Here is an 18,754-nt window from a genome sequence, read left to right as displayed (position 1 = left end):
AGGATCTTGTCCCAAAAATCCACATAATGATTATTCGAACTAGTCTCCGTCTAAATTGGTTTACATGATTGGAGTTCTACTGTATACAAAAACATGGATTTTTTTTTTTTTTTAATAATTTTACACACAAAAGGTCAAAATTTAATTTAGAAAAAAAAATTTTGGTTTCCTCCTTTAATTAAAATGTTATTAACAATTTTATAATGAATAATATTTTCCTACTCATTAATATAAACTACATAAACCGTAATAAAACATGTATAGAAACAAGGAAATACTAAATAATTTAAAATAAGTAGAATTAGTATAGTGAGATGAATAATGGCAACTTATACCATAGGAATGTCATTAAAATATTTACCTGCTTCATTTCAGGTGATGAGACGTGAACCTGGAATAAAAAATGAATTAATTTGGTTAATAGCTAGACTTCTCACAAATACTATTGTAATGAATTACACACTTAGTATATTAGTTCAACAGGTAAAAAAATAATTGGATTAGCAAGACACTTTATGTATACTTTTAAATTCTAACATATATTTTTACAAAACCTTAATATACTTTACAAATAATCTATATGGATAAAAAATGTGTTATATGGCTGCTGCATGTAATTTCTAAGAAACTAAAGGTATGTTTATAAAATTCTATATGTTATTTTCAAAATGCTAATGCTCTTGAAAGAAAATTCAACAGTCAGAATTATTATGCTTTTGTTACAAATATTTTTAAAAAATCTACATTGTTTTTGTAACACATACTTCGTTGCTCACTTGAGAACAATCTATCTTTTATGAAGTAGCACTCACCTACTCACCGTATCAAGGTTAAATAAGGAGGAGACTTTCCGAAGGAATCCATTATGAGTTTTTTTCTTCCGTCTTTCAGTCATTTTGTTAACCAAGTGTGCATAGCCCTCTGGTACTTGTTTTCGGTTCTATACTATGTACAGAGCATGCATGTTAGTTACACACTTGTGCCTGCTGTCAGCACCTTACTGGCTGCGCTCCTGCATGCACCATTCTCTACCTAGAACCCACTTCTAGCTTGCACCATAAACATTTTTATGTGTATCGCCACTTTTAACAAAACGCAACCTAGATTTATGATTGCATGTAGTCCCACAATATAAGCCGATTATCATGTTAGCTTAATTTAAAATTAAACCAGTCCTTATCTAAAGAATTATTTTCGAACCGAGCCCTTTTCAGATAGCGGATTTTATTAGAATGTATGCGTATGTAGTTAATTGGGTGTTACCAACTTGTGTTCAATGATAGGATGGTATGAATGTCAAAGCGATGAACTTTAATTAGAATGTCCGTGTTACGTTATTTAACGTGCAATATAGACGTTTGGTTTTATTTAGTAGATAGATAAATCGTTTAGCGAGTAACGTAGCGAATTGTTACAAGCAAAACTATTTCAGAAGTTTCATTAGTCTCACCAAAAGTTTGAAAACGTTCCCAAATAGTAAATTACTAAACGTTTAAAAATAGATTAGTGTATATTATATGGCCTTACTTGCGACGAATACGAAATAACAGCAGTGTGAATGTCAAAATTTTATGTGCAATATCATTTCACTTGATAATCATTTATATTAAGTTTTCTTTTAGTCGATGTATCGTTCGTAAGTCATTGGCACAATTGTGAAGTTTAACAGCACAAATCCACACAACCATGAAACGTTAGCGTACATATCGCTGAAAACTTGTACTATATTTTAGGTTATAAATAGTACTACGAAACGCGAAACACCAACTATCCGCCATTACCGACCACTTGTTGTATAGCGTTCGGGTACCTACCTTCGGAGACGTCACGTCATCAAAAAAGAAGAAAAAAAAACAAAACGGTATCGGTAAACACCTCGAGTTTCAGAGGTTTTCCGAAAGATGGCGTTACGAATTTGTTGTTTGAACGAAAACAAATAGAAATAATTATAATAACATATCTTAAGAGTTTATTCTTACAGCCTTCACCTGACTTTTCAACTTATTAAACTAAAAGAATAATCATTATTCATAATAATTATCAATATAAAATATTTTCTTAATTACCTATTATAAGCAGAAATAGGTATGTAGTTACATTCATAGGTAGTTGTTTTATATTTTTACTAATGGAATAATTATTATTATTAGTTAAGTTTCATACAGTTACAGCAGCAGCCAAATAACTTCGCTTTTAAAAATAAGAAAAAAGTACAGAAATGGTTTACGATTTACCTTTTTTTCTTCTGCGTCTCCTCTTGGTGATATGATGGAGGGAATCGCTCCGACCTGAAAAAAAAATTTTTTCAGATACTTTAGGAACAGGGTTTTTATCGCCTTAATGATATATAGTAATTATAACATTTGCAAAATGAAATACATAAATTAAAGCCTAAATGGTGAAGATGACCTTACATTACGTATATTTAATCAACATCTCTGTCATGAGCAGAGATTAATGTTGCTTGTTATTGTATCAATCATATTGCATTAATCTTTACTCATTGTAAATATGTACATTATTATATTTGTGTATTAGGATTAAATTATTATGAGCTACTCTTACATTATTTTAAAATAATTTATAAAATATAGTAATAATATATAATTTGTATAATGTTCTGCTGATCGATTTCGGCTACGGGGGCCATTATCAAGAGAAGAACTGGACATAATATTATAGTGCTTATGAGTTATATGGTACGCTCTCAATTCCTTCCCTCTCATAATCCGATGGCAAGGCAAATCCAATACATACAAGCCGTAAGAGTTCAAGGGCAGTACCAACGGCTTTTGGTGCTTTCCGAGGCTCACAATCATTTATATAAAATTATCGTAGTCCTTTTTTATAAAATATTTAACTCCGGTATTAAAATAGGATTGTTATAACTAGTTAAGTTCAATGACGACCATATAACGTAAAATTCTGCTTGATCTATCTCGGTTTTGGGAGTGAAATGTGTTTTTATCTAATGCAATACAGTAATAATAATTATCAGTAGCTATGTCAGTGTTTCAAGCATGTTACATGGCTGGATTTAGGGCATCCAGGGATTTCTAAATCAAAACACTTTACAATACTGATATAGTATATACGTTTCTTACATGAATTTAATCCATCTTTTTTACATTTTTATATTTTGGTACATACGACTGCAAAATTAATCACTATCAATTCATATGCAAAATAACTAATTGATAGGCCTCACCCTTTTGTTGCATCAGGGCCATCATACTTCAAAATCTGACTCTGACGTAAATGTTCTAATAAGTATTATCATAAATTATGAACAGTGACATATACTATTGTATTATATTAATATATTTGGATTAATGTTTTACCCTTGCTGAATCTGGTGTGTCGACATTGCGATTGTCCGATTTTCTATTGTTATCCTGTAGAAAAGCATTCGAAACTGATCTGTAATCATTATCCCCTGATTGTGCCTGAAAAAATAATTTTCGCTTAAAAATGTTCCAAAATATCTATGTTATTCTAATATCATACCATACGGTAGGTATATAAATCTCTCTAATCGAAAAGCTCATTATTCTTTGAAGTTGGTTAAAAAGGTTTATAAGTGTTAGTAAGACTTTTTTAATTAAAGTATATTTAGATTTTGGTTATATCAATTCGCTTCGTCCGTCATATGTAAAAATCTTATCTTATCTTAACTAATCTATATAAAAGGGCTATGTATACTTATATTCGTAATAAAAAAATACTAAAATTTGATGAACATGAAGTAGAATTTAAATAAAGCTTATAGGTAAAAAATGTATACAAACTTCAATATGCCTTACTTCGCAAAGTAAATGTTTTTTATTAATTGAAAAGTAAAATGGATTATTTCTGTCGAATGTCGACCAATCAATTCCAGTTCTATAAATTTACTATTAATTAAATCGCTTTGCTTCGGCACGGCCAAGAATTTCGATACATCAGCATTATATCCACCATCTGTTACATCGATCAACTTAACTAATTGCTTAAGAACAGCAAAATATTTTTAAAATAAACCTTGTTAACCAATAATGTATAAGTAATATATATAACACATAACATTTTTGTTTTGTATAATTGTTTAATGAATATCGTGTAATGATAAAGCTGTAATTTAAAAAAAAAAACACTTTTGGTACAAATTTCATGGTTTTAAGAACTCACGTAGCTTGTGTCGTGTTGTGCTTATATTATCTACGTACATATGGGCGCAAGTCGCCATTTATCGGCAATGGTTTAAAATATTAATAATATAAAATAATAATTATAAGTATATTGTCAATTATCATTTTAATGTTTATATTTTATTATGTAAGTAAAACTTAATTTGGATTCGTCTTGTAGCGCCACCTGTAATGTGTCATAACGGACTATGTAATAAAAATATTATTTTTTAAGTAATTCAATTGTAATTAATTAAGAGCTATATTTAATAATAAGAACCAAATAAATATTCATCTTTAATATTAAACTATATTTTAAGAATGAATTTGCAGTAATTGCATTAATTTATTATAAAAAGTTGTAGTTGTGAATATCCGTTTGATTCATTCGAAAAGGACGCCTTAGAAACGGGCATTGTTATAGCAACGCCATATTGCATTGAGACATTTTTTAAAAAAAAAGACAATAAATTGTTAACAGAACTAATAAAGATTATTTATATTGATTGCGTTTCACTGCGATGGAAGCTGTAAACCCGACTACTTCTCCGACAGCAGCGGTGGGATCACAGCCCCGAGACTTTTCAAGACCTCCGGATGAGTCAATATTCACTATGGAATAAGTTATGGGTCTTCTAACATCTATTACGAGGACAGCTGCGACAAGCGCTGCAAGAGCAACATTAACTGAGGAGATCGTAACTATGCGGCGACACCATGACTTTTATCTTCCGCCGTTCAACCCTGATGAGAGATCACATGACATCAGGGACTGGTGCGCTAATGTTGATCAAACCATTATAAAATTGAATATTTCGCCACACGAAGCTCGAATGAAGGCCATTCTGCAATTGAGAGGACGAGCCAAGATATGGGCCGACACCTGGTCGTTGCACTCAACGACGTGGGAGCAAGTGAAGCAGGAGCTGATCCATACGTTTGGTGAAGAGTTCCGGTACGCAGATGATGTGCAAAAATGGCGCATCTACACTTCGGACCAGGCGAGCAGCTACGCTGAATATGCTACGACGGCCTGGACGCTTTTCAAGAGAGTTAGACCAGAAGCTTCCGCGGCCGAGGTGGTAGATGCACTGATCACAGGTATTTATCCTGAGTTTATTCGGTCGGAGTTGTTGAGAAATACACCCGAATCGCTCCCCAAATTAGTATCGATTTTAAAAACATTTCGGAAACGTAAAATTGAAAATAGAGAGAGTAAATATAACGATTCTAAAAAAGTACGTGTTACGGGACCTTCAAAGGATCAAATTATATGTTTCAATTGCAATAAGCCTGGTCATTTGTCAGGAGATTGTAGAGATAAAAATCTCTCTAAGCATAACTCTCTTTTATTGCAATCAAATAACAATCCCGGTACCAGTGGTAGTTATAGTAATGCTAAGATTATTGAGTGTAGTTATTGTCATCGTACGGGACATTCAGAGAAAAATTGTTTCCGGCGTCAAAGTGACGAACGTAACTCCTCGAACAAAAACGCGATTCAACCCTAGCTAATATTGTAGAACAATTGAATAGTGATTCGATTCCCAAAAATAGAGCAGATACTCACGTTATACTTCAGGATAAATTACTGAGACGTAAAGTACAGATAAATAATAAAACACATAAATGAATTATAGTTTCACGTAATTACTGGTGAAAATCTTATATCCTATTATCATGATAATCTTCAACACTTTAGTTGAGAAAATATCCTTGAAAAATTGCGAGAGCAGTATTAGTTCCCTAATATGACTAGATTAGTTAGAAAGTTTGTAGAAAACTGTATTATGTGTAGAGAAAGAAAGGAGATATCGGGCGCTAGACAGGTTACTTTTCATCCAATTGATAAAATAGCTGTGCCCTTCCATACAGTTCATGCTGATATAACCGGATGAATGAACGGGAAATGCAACGAACCTGAATATGCTTTTGTATTTATTAATGGTTTCACTAAGTATGTCCATATGCTTTACACCAATAATCGTACAAGCGAAACTGCTATCAAATGTTTTCAAAATTTATTACTTAATTTTTATTTATTATTAATTGCCGATCAGGATAAAAGCATGACATCTACAGAGCTTAAAATTTTTTGCGACCAATATGAGATTCAATACTATGTAATAGGTAAGGGAGCTAGTAGGGCCAACGGGCGAGTTGAACGATTAATGAAAGTCTTAAAAGATAATATGTTCGTTAGAGACTAATAGGCCATGGCACACCGCTTTGCAAAAATTACAACTAGCTATTAACTGTACAGTATAAAAAGTACAGGAATAAATCCAATGGAATAATTATTAGGTAAAAGATGTTTCCCACCTGCCATCAAAATGCTACAAATTGACGATGACATACTGACAGACAACTTAGAGGACATTAGATCAAATGCTTAAAAACGGATGGACGAGCGGTCCCTTAATAATAAAATGCGCTTTGGTAGAGGTAAAGTTGGTGATTTCGTCTTGATGCAGCGCCATGAACGACACACCACTAAATTAGGCCCTAAATTTGAAGGCCCAATGGAAATTTTAGATATATTGGCAAATGATCGATACAGACTTAAACATGTTAACCTTCGTGGGTGTTCAGAAAAAATTGTAAGTCATAATGCCTTACGGCCTGCCCCTACAGCTCAATCAGACCCTTTTAATGATTCTGTCAACTCGGACGAATTTACCGTATGGGCGGAGGAATGAGGAAATGTTGATACTGTATGATACATTTTGTTGATATGATTTATTTTATGTTGTAATTAACATATATATTTTTTTTGTTGATATGTTTTATTTTATGGCGTAATTAACATCATTTTTTGTTGATATGATTTATTTAATGATATAATTAATATGTGCGTGTATGTGTTAATTTATTTTTCATAACCTAACCTATCCTATATCCCTTCCTAAAACGCTGGTTGGCCACCATGCGTATCCTTAAACCTGGTCTTGTTGGCTAGATCCCTGGATGGGTGATGCCTTATGTGTTGGCTAGATCCCAGGATGGGTGATGCCTTATGTGGTGGCTAGATCCCAGTATGGGTGATGCCTTATGTGTTGGCTAGATCCCAGGATGGGTGATGCCTTATGTGGTGGCTAGATCCCAGTATGGGTGATGCCTTATGTGTTGGCTAGATCCCAGGATGGGTGATGCCTTATGTGTTGGCTAGATCCCAGGATGGGTGATGCCTTGTGTGTTGGCTAGATCCCAGCATGGGTGATGCCTTGTGTGTTGGCTAGATCCCAGCATGGTCGATGCCTTGTGTGTTGGCTAGATCACAGCATGGGTGATGCCTTGTGTGTTGGCTAGATCCCAGCATGGTCGATGCCTTGTGTGTTGGCTAGATCACAGCATGGGTGATGCCTTGTGTGTTGGCTAGATCCCAGCATGGTCGATGCCTTGTATGAAATTATATCATAACATGTAACAGCGCAGGGGACGCGCTGGAGTCAGTATGGCCGTATGGGCGCAAGTCGCCATTTATCGGCAATGGTTTAAAATATTAATAATATAAAATAATAATTATAAGTATATTGTCAATTATCATTTTAATGTTTATATTTTATTATGTAAGTAAAACTTAATTTGGATTCGTCTTGTAGCGCCACCTGTAATGTGTCATAACGGACTATGTAATAAAAATATTATTTTTTAAGTAATTCAATTGTAATTAATTAAGAGCTATATTTAATAATAAGAACCAAATAAATATTCATCTTTAATATTAAACTATATTTTAAGAATGAATTTGCAGTAATTGCATTAATTTATTATAAAAAGTTGTAGTTGTGAATATCCGTTTGATTCATTCGAAAAGGACGCCTTAGAAACGGGCATTGTTATAGCAACGCCATATTGCATTGAGACATTTTTTAAAAAAAAAGACAATAAATTGTTAACAGAACTAATAAAGATTATTTATATTGATTGCGTTTCACTGCGATGGAAGCTGTAAACCCGACTACTTCTCCGACATACACATCATAATTGTGACAAGAAGATTTCTTACATCTGAGTAGAAACATACATATGAGGAGACAGTAATTGTAGTTTATTGTATTGATGATTTGCAATTTTACATATCAATAATCTAGTGAATTAAATAGACATTCTAATTTCAAATATTGACTGTGGAACCTCGTTGGTTTACTTAGTATTTTAATTTAAAAAATGTTGTGTATAAATGTAAATTTCGAAAATGTTTTAAAGTTTCATAATATAATACTATTCAAATATCATAACTTCTACCAAGACAATTAGGTACGAAGCAATTTGGGTGTTAAGGCAAAAAATTAAGGCGTAATTTAGTGGATGTATTACATACTACCACCAATTTTTTAGACTGTTTACTCAAACTTTAGTTATTCTATGAGTACTCTTGAAGGTACAGAGTACTCATAGAATAAATAAAGTTATAGTAACGGGTTTTTATTGAATTTCTTGAATATTGTGCTTGCAATCGGCAATTGCAGCAACATTTGAATAATATATATTAATAAAAATGTGCATCGATTATATATATTTAGACCAAATATCATTTTAATTGAAAATAATAAAATGTTACTAGTCAGTCGTATCCATATACCTTTTATATTCAGGAATTATCATAAAAAATACTTACTTCACCCCGGACACCATCAGATTCCCACTTGTTTGCTATACGAATTGTTTCAACAGTCTTTTGTTGAATAGATTTCGTATCATCGAGAAGGGTTAATTCGTAAAATTCTTGAATATCTGTAGGCAATAAAAAGTAAGTTAGTGAAAAAGTTACAAGCGAAACATTCGAAATCGAACTTTCAAACAAATCGAACTCAAACTTTATCTTCTTTTATATAAATAAATCTAGATAAAGTTTATAATTTAAGGTAAGCGGGATTCATTAAACTAAAAAAGAATTATTTTTCAGCTTTTAAAAATTTTTTCATTTTTACCAGAATATAGTTAACAGGAAAAATTGCATTGCAGCATCGCAAATGCGGTATATTTTTACCGAGAATTTTAAATTCACTGGAAAACATTGCACCAACATTTTTTAATATACATCTAAAAACAGGTGTGTACATATTATATCTATAAGGGCATAACGTTAAAACATATAGGTACTCTTTAGGAGAGGTTATGTGAATTGTTTTACAGTTTTGTTTTGTTGTTATATGATATGTGTGTATGTAATGATTCTGTGTGATATTGAAACTTATGTAGTATTCTCAACAGCCTAAATTTATTTTAAATTTAACTATGGCTGTGTAACAATTCTATTTTATATTAAAGTAATAAACACGTGAAAATACTTCGTAGAAATTTCTTTGTCAACAAGTCGCTAGATTTATTGTGTGATCTCGCTTTCTATGACAACCTATATCGCGTGTTCTAAGTAACCGATCGATGTCAAACTCAACTATAGAGGGTTTATTAATATACTTATATTAACTTCACCAGTAACGTTGTGAGAATTTTATTTTCTTTACACTACAAACAATTCGATACAGTAATAAAAAATGAATAAAATAGGTACATTAATATTAGGAATATAACAATCGCTCAAAATGTCTTTAATTGTCCCTGTACGTAGGGTCTATGCCGGAGGAGGAAAATTGGTACACTTTTAATATGCGTAATCGTAAGTGTATAGGGAAACTGAGTAAACGTTTTTAGACCCTGTGTTCATATGAACACTAAAGAATCGAAAAATCGATGCCGAACGTCCTAAGCCTATAAATTGTTTATTACACAATGCGCATTATTATAAGCACATCACATAGTACATATAATATAGTATATTCTTATTTTAATCGTAATCTTAATAAATAACCGAAGACTTATATTATTAATATGTAAAACATATTTATAATATATAGAAGTAGTTTATATGTAGGTTATGTCTTAGAAGTAGGTTAGTATATGTAAAAAAATGCAGAAGTAGACATTTTACGCTCAGCGAAGCGAACCGATGTTATTATATAATGTCCGAAACTTCTGTTACGGGATTGCTGTTTATAATGCTATTAAACTACAAAATTATTATAAATTGAGTACCGATATTTATTTCACTTTTTGATTAATTTTTAGGTCGATCGTGTTTTGACTGTGTTAAAATGTATGATTTCAATGATAGTTATTATTGTCAACAAAAACACATATTTTTAGATTTTTTTTGTGGAATTAATGTGGACACTTCTATATATATATATATACATACATATTTCACATCCGAAAACAAGAATAATTTACCAGAAGTGACAATATCTAGAAATCCTCTTTAAATAGATTTAAAACTTAATAATAGCAATGAAACACTTCTCTTTTTATTTTATTTTCATTTATGTTAGAGCAAGTCTGGGGTATAATACTATGAATTAGGATTTTTTTAAATATAATAAACCAAACCGAAATCGTACCATGTTTCATTTATTCTGTTTAGTCGATAAACATAGTCGACGCTGCGTGCCGACTTAACTGTTTAGCTTATCGAATCCTATCGAATAACCCTATCGACTATATATCAAAATTAATACGTATATTGAAGTAGCTGTCTTAACAAAAATAGGGTAAAAATACGTACACTCGTTAATATGAAAGTTTTATATACTTCAAAAACGGCCAATCGCTACAAACAAACACGAACATAAAGCGTTGGATCGATCGTGAGGCATGTTGTTTGGACTCATTCTCCTCGGCAAATAGTTAAACAAAGTTATACACAATATTTTTCATACTGCCTTAATTGAACAGTTAATATACAAATTTTAATTCATACACTCTCAAACAAATATCTAGGGATGCTCCTACAACGATAACATTAAGCAACATTTTTAGGTTAACCATAAATATAATGATGTCTTTACTAATATTAGAAATTAAAAAGTAAATGTCTGTTTATTACCTCTTGCCGAATAAACTACTAAACCAATCCTAATGAAATTTGAAATTGAGGTCGCCTGGCGCCTGTATAAGGACATAGCCATAATGACTTTATATAAAGAAATATTTTTATTACGAACTAGAGACTATAGAATATCGCGAAATTCTTTCGAGTCAACGAAGTGATAGTTGATAATTCGGCATCATTATGAACAGAGCTCTCGGTATGTGCAATGTATCTTTGTGCATATTTTACGTATGTACGTAAGTATAGAGTATAGAGGGAAGTTGTATTGATAATTGACAGCTACCTCTAAAAGCATATTTTATTAAATCTAATCTAAGAATTTACAAATATGTAAAATCGAAGGACCTATTAAACCGCATATTAGACATTCTATTGCTTAGACCTATATAGGACGGAGTTAGGGTTCAAGGAGAATGCTAGTGGTGTATGCACTATGTACCACAGATCTGTCAGTGCTTGTAGTTATAAAGTCAGATATGGTCCTCTTTGCTCCGTGACTTTCCCAAATGTCGCTATAAATATCTACTATAAATAGTATCTCCCTTTCAAGGTTCATCGAATAATTGAACCCTACAAAAGATGGCGGGTTAGATACCTATCCCTTTTTATATATTTTAACTAAATGGTTAAAATGGGTTAGGCTTTATATGGGTCATGAACTCATGAGGCTAGTATTATTCTCTTTCCTCAAAAGTATTGATTATAAAATATTTGGGTTCATTTATTTTTACTCAAATATACTATAATATACAATAGTATATATAATATAATAATAATAAATAAAATAGTAATAATACTCGACATAAGTAAAAAACTACTAATTTTAAACCTTATTCTAATCTGAGAATGAATATGGAACTACTATTTTTTAATATTTTATAGTTTTTAGTCGAGAAAAAAATCTGTCGAAATTACAAAAATCTGAAGTAAATGTATTCTATAAAATAGAGTTAATTTGTATATAAATAAATATATATGTGTATTTATATATATGTTAAAAAATATAATAAAGTTATAACAATATTATGTTTTTGATTAAATAATTATCAGAAATTTAGAACTTTTAAAAATTTCTTTATACGTCAGTTACATTGGAGGATGCCATTTTATTTGCCAGCAGAATCAACGTTCAATTTTACACTCACAGACAATACTAATCTCTCAACGCAGTTATTTTATAATCAAAAACATTCCTGTCTGTGAATCAAAAAAATGTTACGGAATAAATAACCATTAGAAAATAGACCATTATTGAAGACCGTAAGGGTAATAATATCCACTCTCTAATCAAAATCCAAAAATTATTTCTTATTCTCCAAAAATACTTCATAGATAATAACTATTTGGTGGTTTTGAGTTGGCAGTGAGCCTGTAAAATTACGGGTACCTACAAATTATGTCACTTAAAACGAATGATCGACGAAATTATTGCAGGTATAAGTATATTTCTTAAATTACAATCGGTGGTAGATAATATAAATTAATATTGGTAATGTAGGTTAGTATCACTTTTAAATGGTACTTACTTAAAGTGAGAGTCCAGATTTTTATTAACATCAGATGTTTATTAACTTGCATTTATAGAATAAAATAACAAAAATAAATTATTAGTATGTAGATCAATAAACAGACAAGTATTTTTTGGTAATAATGTAAATGTGTAATGATGACGTCCGACAGAGAAGTATGGAAGAAGAAGACATGCTGCGCCGACCCCAAGTAAAAATGGGATAAGGGCAGGAGGATGATGTAATATTAGCCATTTAATAAAAGTATTGTTGGTCATTTGAAAATTCAGAAAATGTTGTATGATTATCCCGGAGCATCGCTACAACAAAGTACACAGTTACATAGTTAACGTTCCATTTATCGCCTGAATGGTTACGTTATTTAAAATTTCAATTAAAATCGTTTCAACAGGCCTAGCTGCACAGCTTCGTCAGCACGCTGATAGTGAAGTAGTGTTGGAGGTAGGCTACGAGTTTGAGTTATGACCTATATCTTTATAAGTAGGTCAAACTGAGCACATTAACGATTATACGGTTTGCGAACATGAATTTTAAGTTTTTGTTAAACAGTTTAAGGATTTTTACAAAAAATATTGTTGTTTCAATTTTAGCTGCTTAAAGACTAGTTATGCAAGTCATACTTAACAATTAAAAAAAAAAACAAGAAAAGAAAGATCAAAGGCATATTCTATTTAGTCGAAAATTAAATAAATAAATTCAAACTCTAATGAATATCGAGATTGCCATTCATGTAAGTACAGAGTGTTATTTATTTTTTAATTCATATCGTACACGACGTTTTAGGAAGATATCAAGGTCTACAAGTATTGTAGCAATTAGGTGGAATATCTTAATAACTTCAAATCAATTAGGTGATCACCTAATTTATAAAGAATTGTTAAATACACCTCAGGGAGAAATTAAGAAAGTCAGAATAAAGGCAAAGAAAGTGAACGTAATTCCTTCGTGTCATTTTATAAACGTATTTGTAAAGTTTTATATAAATCTGAACTAAGCGTTTCACATAGACCCTTAAGATACAGTTGCCAGTAATTATATTTTAGTTAAATATAATTAAAGCTTGGGTCTTTTAATTAACTTTTCATAAAATATTTAGTCAGATTAAATATTAGGTCAGTTTTCACTGAAGTGTGCATATTTCTATATAATATAGTCATGCGTACAGGGTTACCTGATGATAAGTGGTAATAACCACGACTTCGGTGCTATAAGAAATATTAAGCATTCCTTTCATCGCCTTATGTTCCTTGTGCTTGTATTATACATATATTATATTATTTACCCTTCAAACCAGATCATAACAATACTATCTGATTAATACCTACTTATTATGTACCTCGTAACTACCCCGACAGGCTTGCATAAAACCCTACCAAGTAATATTTATAATTCTTCAGAAAGATACAATCAATAACAATACAATTTACTAATGTTTGTTTACAAATTATCTAATGTAATTATGGATACTTTTATAACAAAACCGGCGTGGAGAACGCCAAGTTTGCCAATTTTCTTTTTGTAAAGATTTTACATAAGTACTATCAACTAACACTAACAGACCTATTTACGGCAGGTAACAACCTGCCTACGAAGTTGCTAGACGAAAAAGGATGACGTTTGACGGGGTTTTTGTGAACATAAATGTGTGAGAATTGGTAGTAAAAATCTTTATACACAATTGTAGTTGCCGGATTTGAAATTGCGACTGTCGTTTAGGTTCTATATGTTTTATCCATTGAGCCATTATGGCTCTTATTGCATAGTCGTGGAACATGTGGATTAATGATGGTAGCATCGATGATCATAATATAATATTATTGTTTCTAATTCATTTAACTTAACAAAAACACTAGTAGAAGGTCGTGACTATAGAATAATTAATCCATGTTGATAATGTTTATGTGACCTAGAAGCTAAAACACTAGATAGATATGAAATTTAGTTAATTACTATAAGACAAGAGTATCTATAATGTAATTTAGATATAAAAAATGAATGACTGCAACTAAGTGTAAGTCTTGTTGCGCACAAGCAACTTAACAAGGTTAATCCAATATGCCAACCTTATTGTACTACACTTATATTATTATCTCAATGCGTATGGTACATCTTATAATTTAGTGAATATTTAACGATAATTTAAATTTAAAAAATATCCTGTTATGAGATTTTTTTTTAAATTCAACTACTTCAAGAGTTTATTAACGAAGGACCACTCCACATATTATATTGTCTGCCGCTCGCGACTACCCCACGTGTGATGTCGATTCTGAGAAGCCAACGTACATATAAACTAACTTTTGCATTAAGAATATTGATTGTAACTTAAGTAAATGTGATAATTGACTTTATTTTGAATTAAAATGATAACTAGTTTTCTGTTATACGTTTATTGAAAAACACTTATAAGATAACAGAGTTTTATCCTTATTTGAAATGAAATTATGGTCTTCAAACTTTTTCATAATTGTGCTCAAGGGTTCGAAACTACTTAATTAAAACATTATTAAAATTAGTGAAAGAATAACAAAATCCAACCTGTCTCTCGTTGGTTTTTCTAAGGTGAGCACCTTTACCGTAATGATAGCAGTTTTATATTTAATTCCAAAAAGTATTGAAAATAATTTTAATATAACACAATAATATTAACATCGATGTCAACATTCAACATCGTTACAAATTGAAATAAAACTAGTTTTTAACGGATTTAATCGCGTATATTAATTATTTTATTTTAACATCCCGACGACGGGCAGACTGCCCGTGACCACGAACACTGCAAAGTGCTCGAAACGTCGGGATGTTAAAATAAAATAATTAATATACGCGATTAAATCCGTTAAAAATTAGTTTTATTTCAATGTGTAATAATCGCGAAAATCTAAGACAACATTATCGTTACAAATGTTGAATAGCATTTCAAATTAATTATAATTTAAAAAAAAAAAAAAACTTTTGTGACATGTGGTCATTCCGTGATATGGAGAATGTGGAACCTAATTCATTATGCATCAGAAAATGTCGACAGGTGCAGAATTTCTTACATCGTTTATCTTCGAGTACGAGATGAGATGTACGCACTATCAGCACTTAAAAAAAATGAATAGTTCGTAAGTATTAAGAATAGTAACCGTTAATTTTAGTATAAATTACAACTTCAGTACCATTAGCTCAATTTTTTTTTTTTTTATTATCGTCGAACTTATGCCAACAGCTCTATAATATCTACTTATCTACAACTATTATCTTACGTAATAACATAACAGAATCTTAAATGGATAAAATATATTTCTGGCGATTTTATTTTTAAAAAAATTCATCGATTTAACAGCCATTTTTAGATGCAGGTAAATGCCAATTTTGGGGATCGAATACGAACATTTCTATCATGTGTACTCTCACTCAACCTGAATGGTAGCGGAATCCACTATCAAAGAGCTTTCCCAAGGCATCAGGCAGACAATTTTCCAGACGGCAGAATTTGTCTGCCAAATGTTTTTATTCATGCAGTTTACATAATTACTGCGTCAACACCAAACGAATGAGATATGCGCGATGATGATGTAGTAACACACTTGACACTAATGATTGTGTATTTAAAATGAAAAAAAAATGAGAACATAACAAAATATTGACTAATTAAAAACATTAAACAATAATCATTTAATGATGGATACTATAATTAACGTTCGTGGTGCTCATTACAACTGTCTAAATATACTACGGAAAACAATGGCAGTGTCGTGGTCGGTCTCAAGACCGATATTGACGTGAGTTGCGGTCACGCGCCTGCTAATATATATTTATAGCAGCCTAGTAACACGACAATACTATTTAGTTCAAGATTATAACACTATTTCGGTTTATTAATATTGTTGCTTGATATCATGCCATTAGGAGCGTGATTCGGTTATTTAACGTTTGATTGTATTGATATCAAAGGACAGACACTTTGAAAACATAAGGGTATATATATTTTTTCTTGACTTATATTCATAAATAATATAAATTAATTGTTTCAAAAAATTTAAATTTCCCTAGTGCAATCCGCTGCTAAAACAACTGGCACATTAACGATACTTGATATTTTATTTAAGGATTATATTTGTAACAATAGTACGTAGTACTCCCAACGTTGGAAATTAATTTATTCAAAGTAAGTAATTTATACCAGATAATCATTTGCATTTTACAAACAACGACCAAGAGATATGCCTAAAGTAACTTTAGGCATAATATTTTATTTAAGTTAAGTTACGACAATAAAAAATATATATTTTGTGAAAAATCAAATTACAAAATGGACTATTAAATTTTAATATACCTATTCACTTACCAAGAAGAGCTTGAAAAAGGCGTGATTTAAAAATTCTGATAACTCTTTCGATCGCGAGACGAAGCTGGCGGTCCTGCGGCTTAATTAATTTGCTGTGATAGTCTTCCAGCAGTTCTAATGCTCGGTGGGCCTCTGGAATAAATATACAAATATGTTATTCGGTCTGAGTAAGATTATATCATAATGTTATTTAATACGGGTATTATATGTATATATAATATTTTATATACTTGTGTATCATAAAATAAAAACAAAAAAATAAAAATCTTCTTGTATTGTTATTTTCTTCAAGGACAAAAAACAAAATGTTTATGTAACAATGTTTATGAGCTTTAAAACTATAAACGAGAAGCGTATAAATATATCGATGAATGTCTGAGTATTATTGATTGAAACGAATATGTACCTTCTACCTTCGACCTAAAGTTTAGAAAAATATTACACAACGTGTAAATTATTCGATAGTACTGGTACAGATAATAAGAGATTTTTAATAAATAAAATAAATATGATATTAGTACAATCAGACTTATAAATTAAAGTTATTTCTACTTTTATTTAAGCTATCATTAATCAATTATATACATGTAACTGTTTGTATGCAAACTACGTAGTTAATTTATTTGAATATTATAATGACAAATATTGGTAAATCTAAAGACGGGCTTACTACCTTAAGGGCTAAGGTTAATAAAGACTATAATATTACTGTGTATTTTTCAAAAATAACTAATTCGGGTTAATAATTAAACTTCGATTGGCGTAGCCAATGAGGCCAGTGTACGAACATGGTTTTTTTTAAGTTGTTTAATTTAATTGTTTTAAAATAATCGTTAATGTGGACGTGACGTAAGACGTGTTTTTTTTTTCAAATAATGTTGTCGTAGGTAAATATGCTGACTACGCCAAACTTGACTCAAAACTTGACGAGATATAAATCTTTGGAGCAGCCAGGTCAACTATTCAGGTTATCACGAAATCAGTAAATATTACTATATGAAGTTATTCCAATACCATTGTTTTATAATTTAATATATTTTATTTCATTTAAATATACCTAGATAAGGCATATTTAATCAGTCAGTTAATATAATCAAGTCGCTATGTTTGTTAAAGGACAATTATATAAAAAAAAAATGGTATAAGTGTATTTAACATACATAGAACTATTTTTTATAATAATAATAAACAAAGAATTATTAGCAAACACTGGAGTGAACACCAAAAGCTAGTGCCTACGGCGCAATTCAATAGGGTTATAATAGGACCGATTATTTTGTTTGAAATTATTTAATAATATTTTTTTTTGTTGCACATACCAGTAATATATTAAATATATCGCTTTTAACTTTTTATCGATAAGATAAAATTATGTATGTATGTTGACTAAGTAAGAGAGACAAATACACTTTTACTATACTATTTATAATTGAGAGGATTACAAACTAAAAGACAATAAAGGGTAAAACTCCACTGAGTTTTTATAGAATATATACCCTTTACGTTAATGCAGTGGCATCGAATATTTCACAAATATCGCGAAGGTTGTTATGATACTACCGATACGTAATAATCACAGTCAATATTTAATATGAATCATTGACACTACGGACAAAAATAAGTCTACACAAATGTAAATTAAACAAGGTTACTGTACAAATAATGATCGCGTGGAACGGTGACAGCAGTATTTTCCTATTGGAATCACATTTCCGATTCTCTGGCTAAAAATTTCCACATTTGACGGTATGTTTTGTCTTTAAATATATTAAAAAAATGTTTTTGCACTACTACACATTACAAATATGTAATTTGTAATTAGAATATTTGC

The 18,754-nt window shown here is 30.7% G+C and overlaps 1 protein-coding gene across 13 annotated transcripts in view; it reads right to left on the bottom strand.

Annotated features, from left to right (window-relative positions):
- LOC125066620 (disks large 1 tumor suppressor protein) overlaps window positions 1–18,754 on the bottom strand; it is a 38,600-nt gene that overhangs the window by 18,690 nt on the left and 1,156 nt on the right. For 7 of the 13 annotated variants that reach the window (XM_047674756.1, XM_047674758.1, XM_047674753.1 and 4 more), the window contains exons 2-6: window positions 16,924–17,055; window positions 8,788–8,903; window positions 3,342–3,446; window positions 2,235–2,288; window positions 362–391 (exon numbers count right to left, since the gene is read on the bottom strand). In XM_047674756.1, coding sequence (XP_047530712.1) covers window positions 362–391; window positions 2,235–2,288; window positions 3,342–3,446; window positions 8,788–8,903; window positions 16,924–17,055 — 437 coding nt within the window. Of the gene's footprint in view, window positions 1–361; window positions 392–820; window positions 1,033–1,527; window positions 1,802–2,234; window positions 2,289–3,341; window positions 3,447–8,787; window positions 8,904–16,923; window positions 17,056–18,754 lie in introns of those variants that run through there. The other 6 variants (XM_047674759.1, XM_047674763.1, XM_047674764.1 and 3 more) reach the window with 2 other exon arrangements.

This window comes from Vanessa atalanta, chromosome 9 (assembly GCF_905147765.1).
Source record: "Vanessa atalanta chromosome 9, ilVanAtal1.2, whole genome shotgun sequence".
In the NCBI taxonomy this organism is placed as follows: Eukaryota; Metazoa; Arthropoda; class Insecta; order Lepidoptera; family Nymphalidae; genus Vanessa; species Vanessa atalanta.
This window is presented reverse-complemented; position numbering and strand designations above follow the sequence as displayed.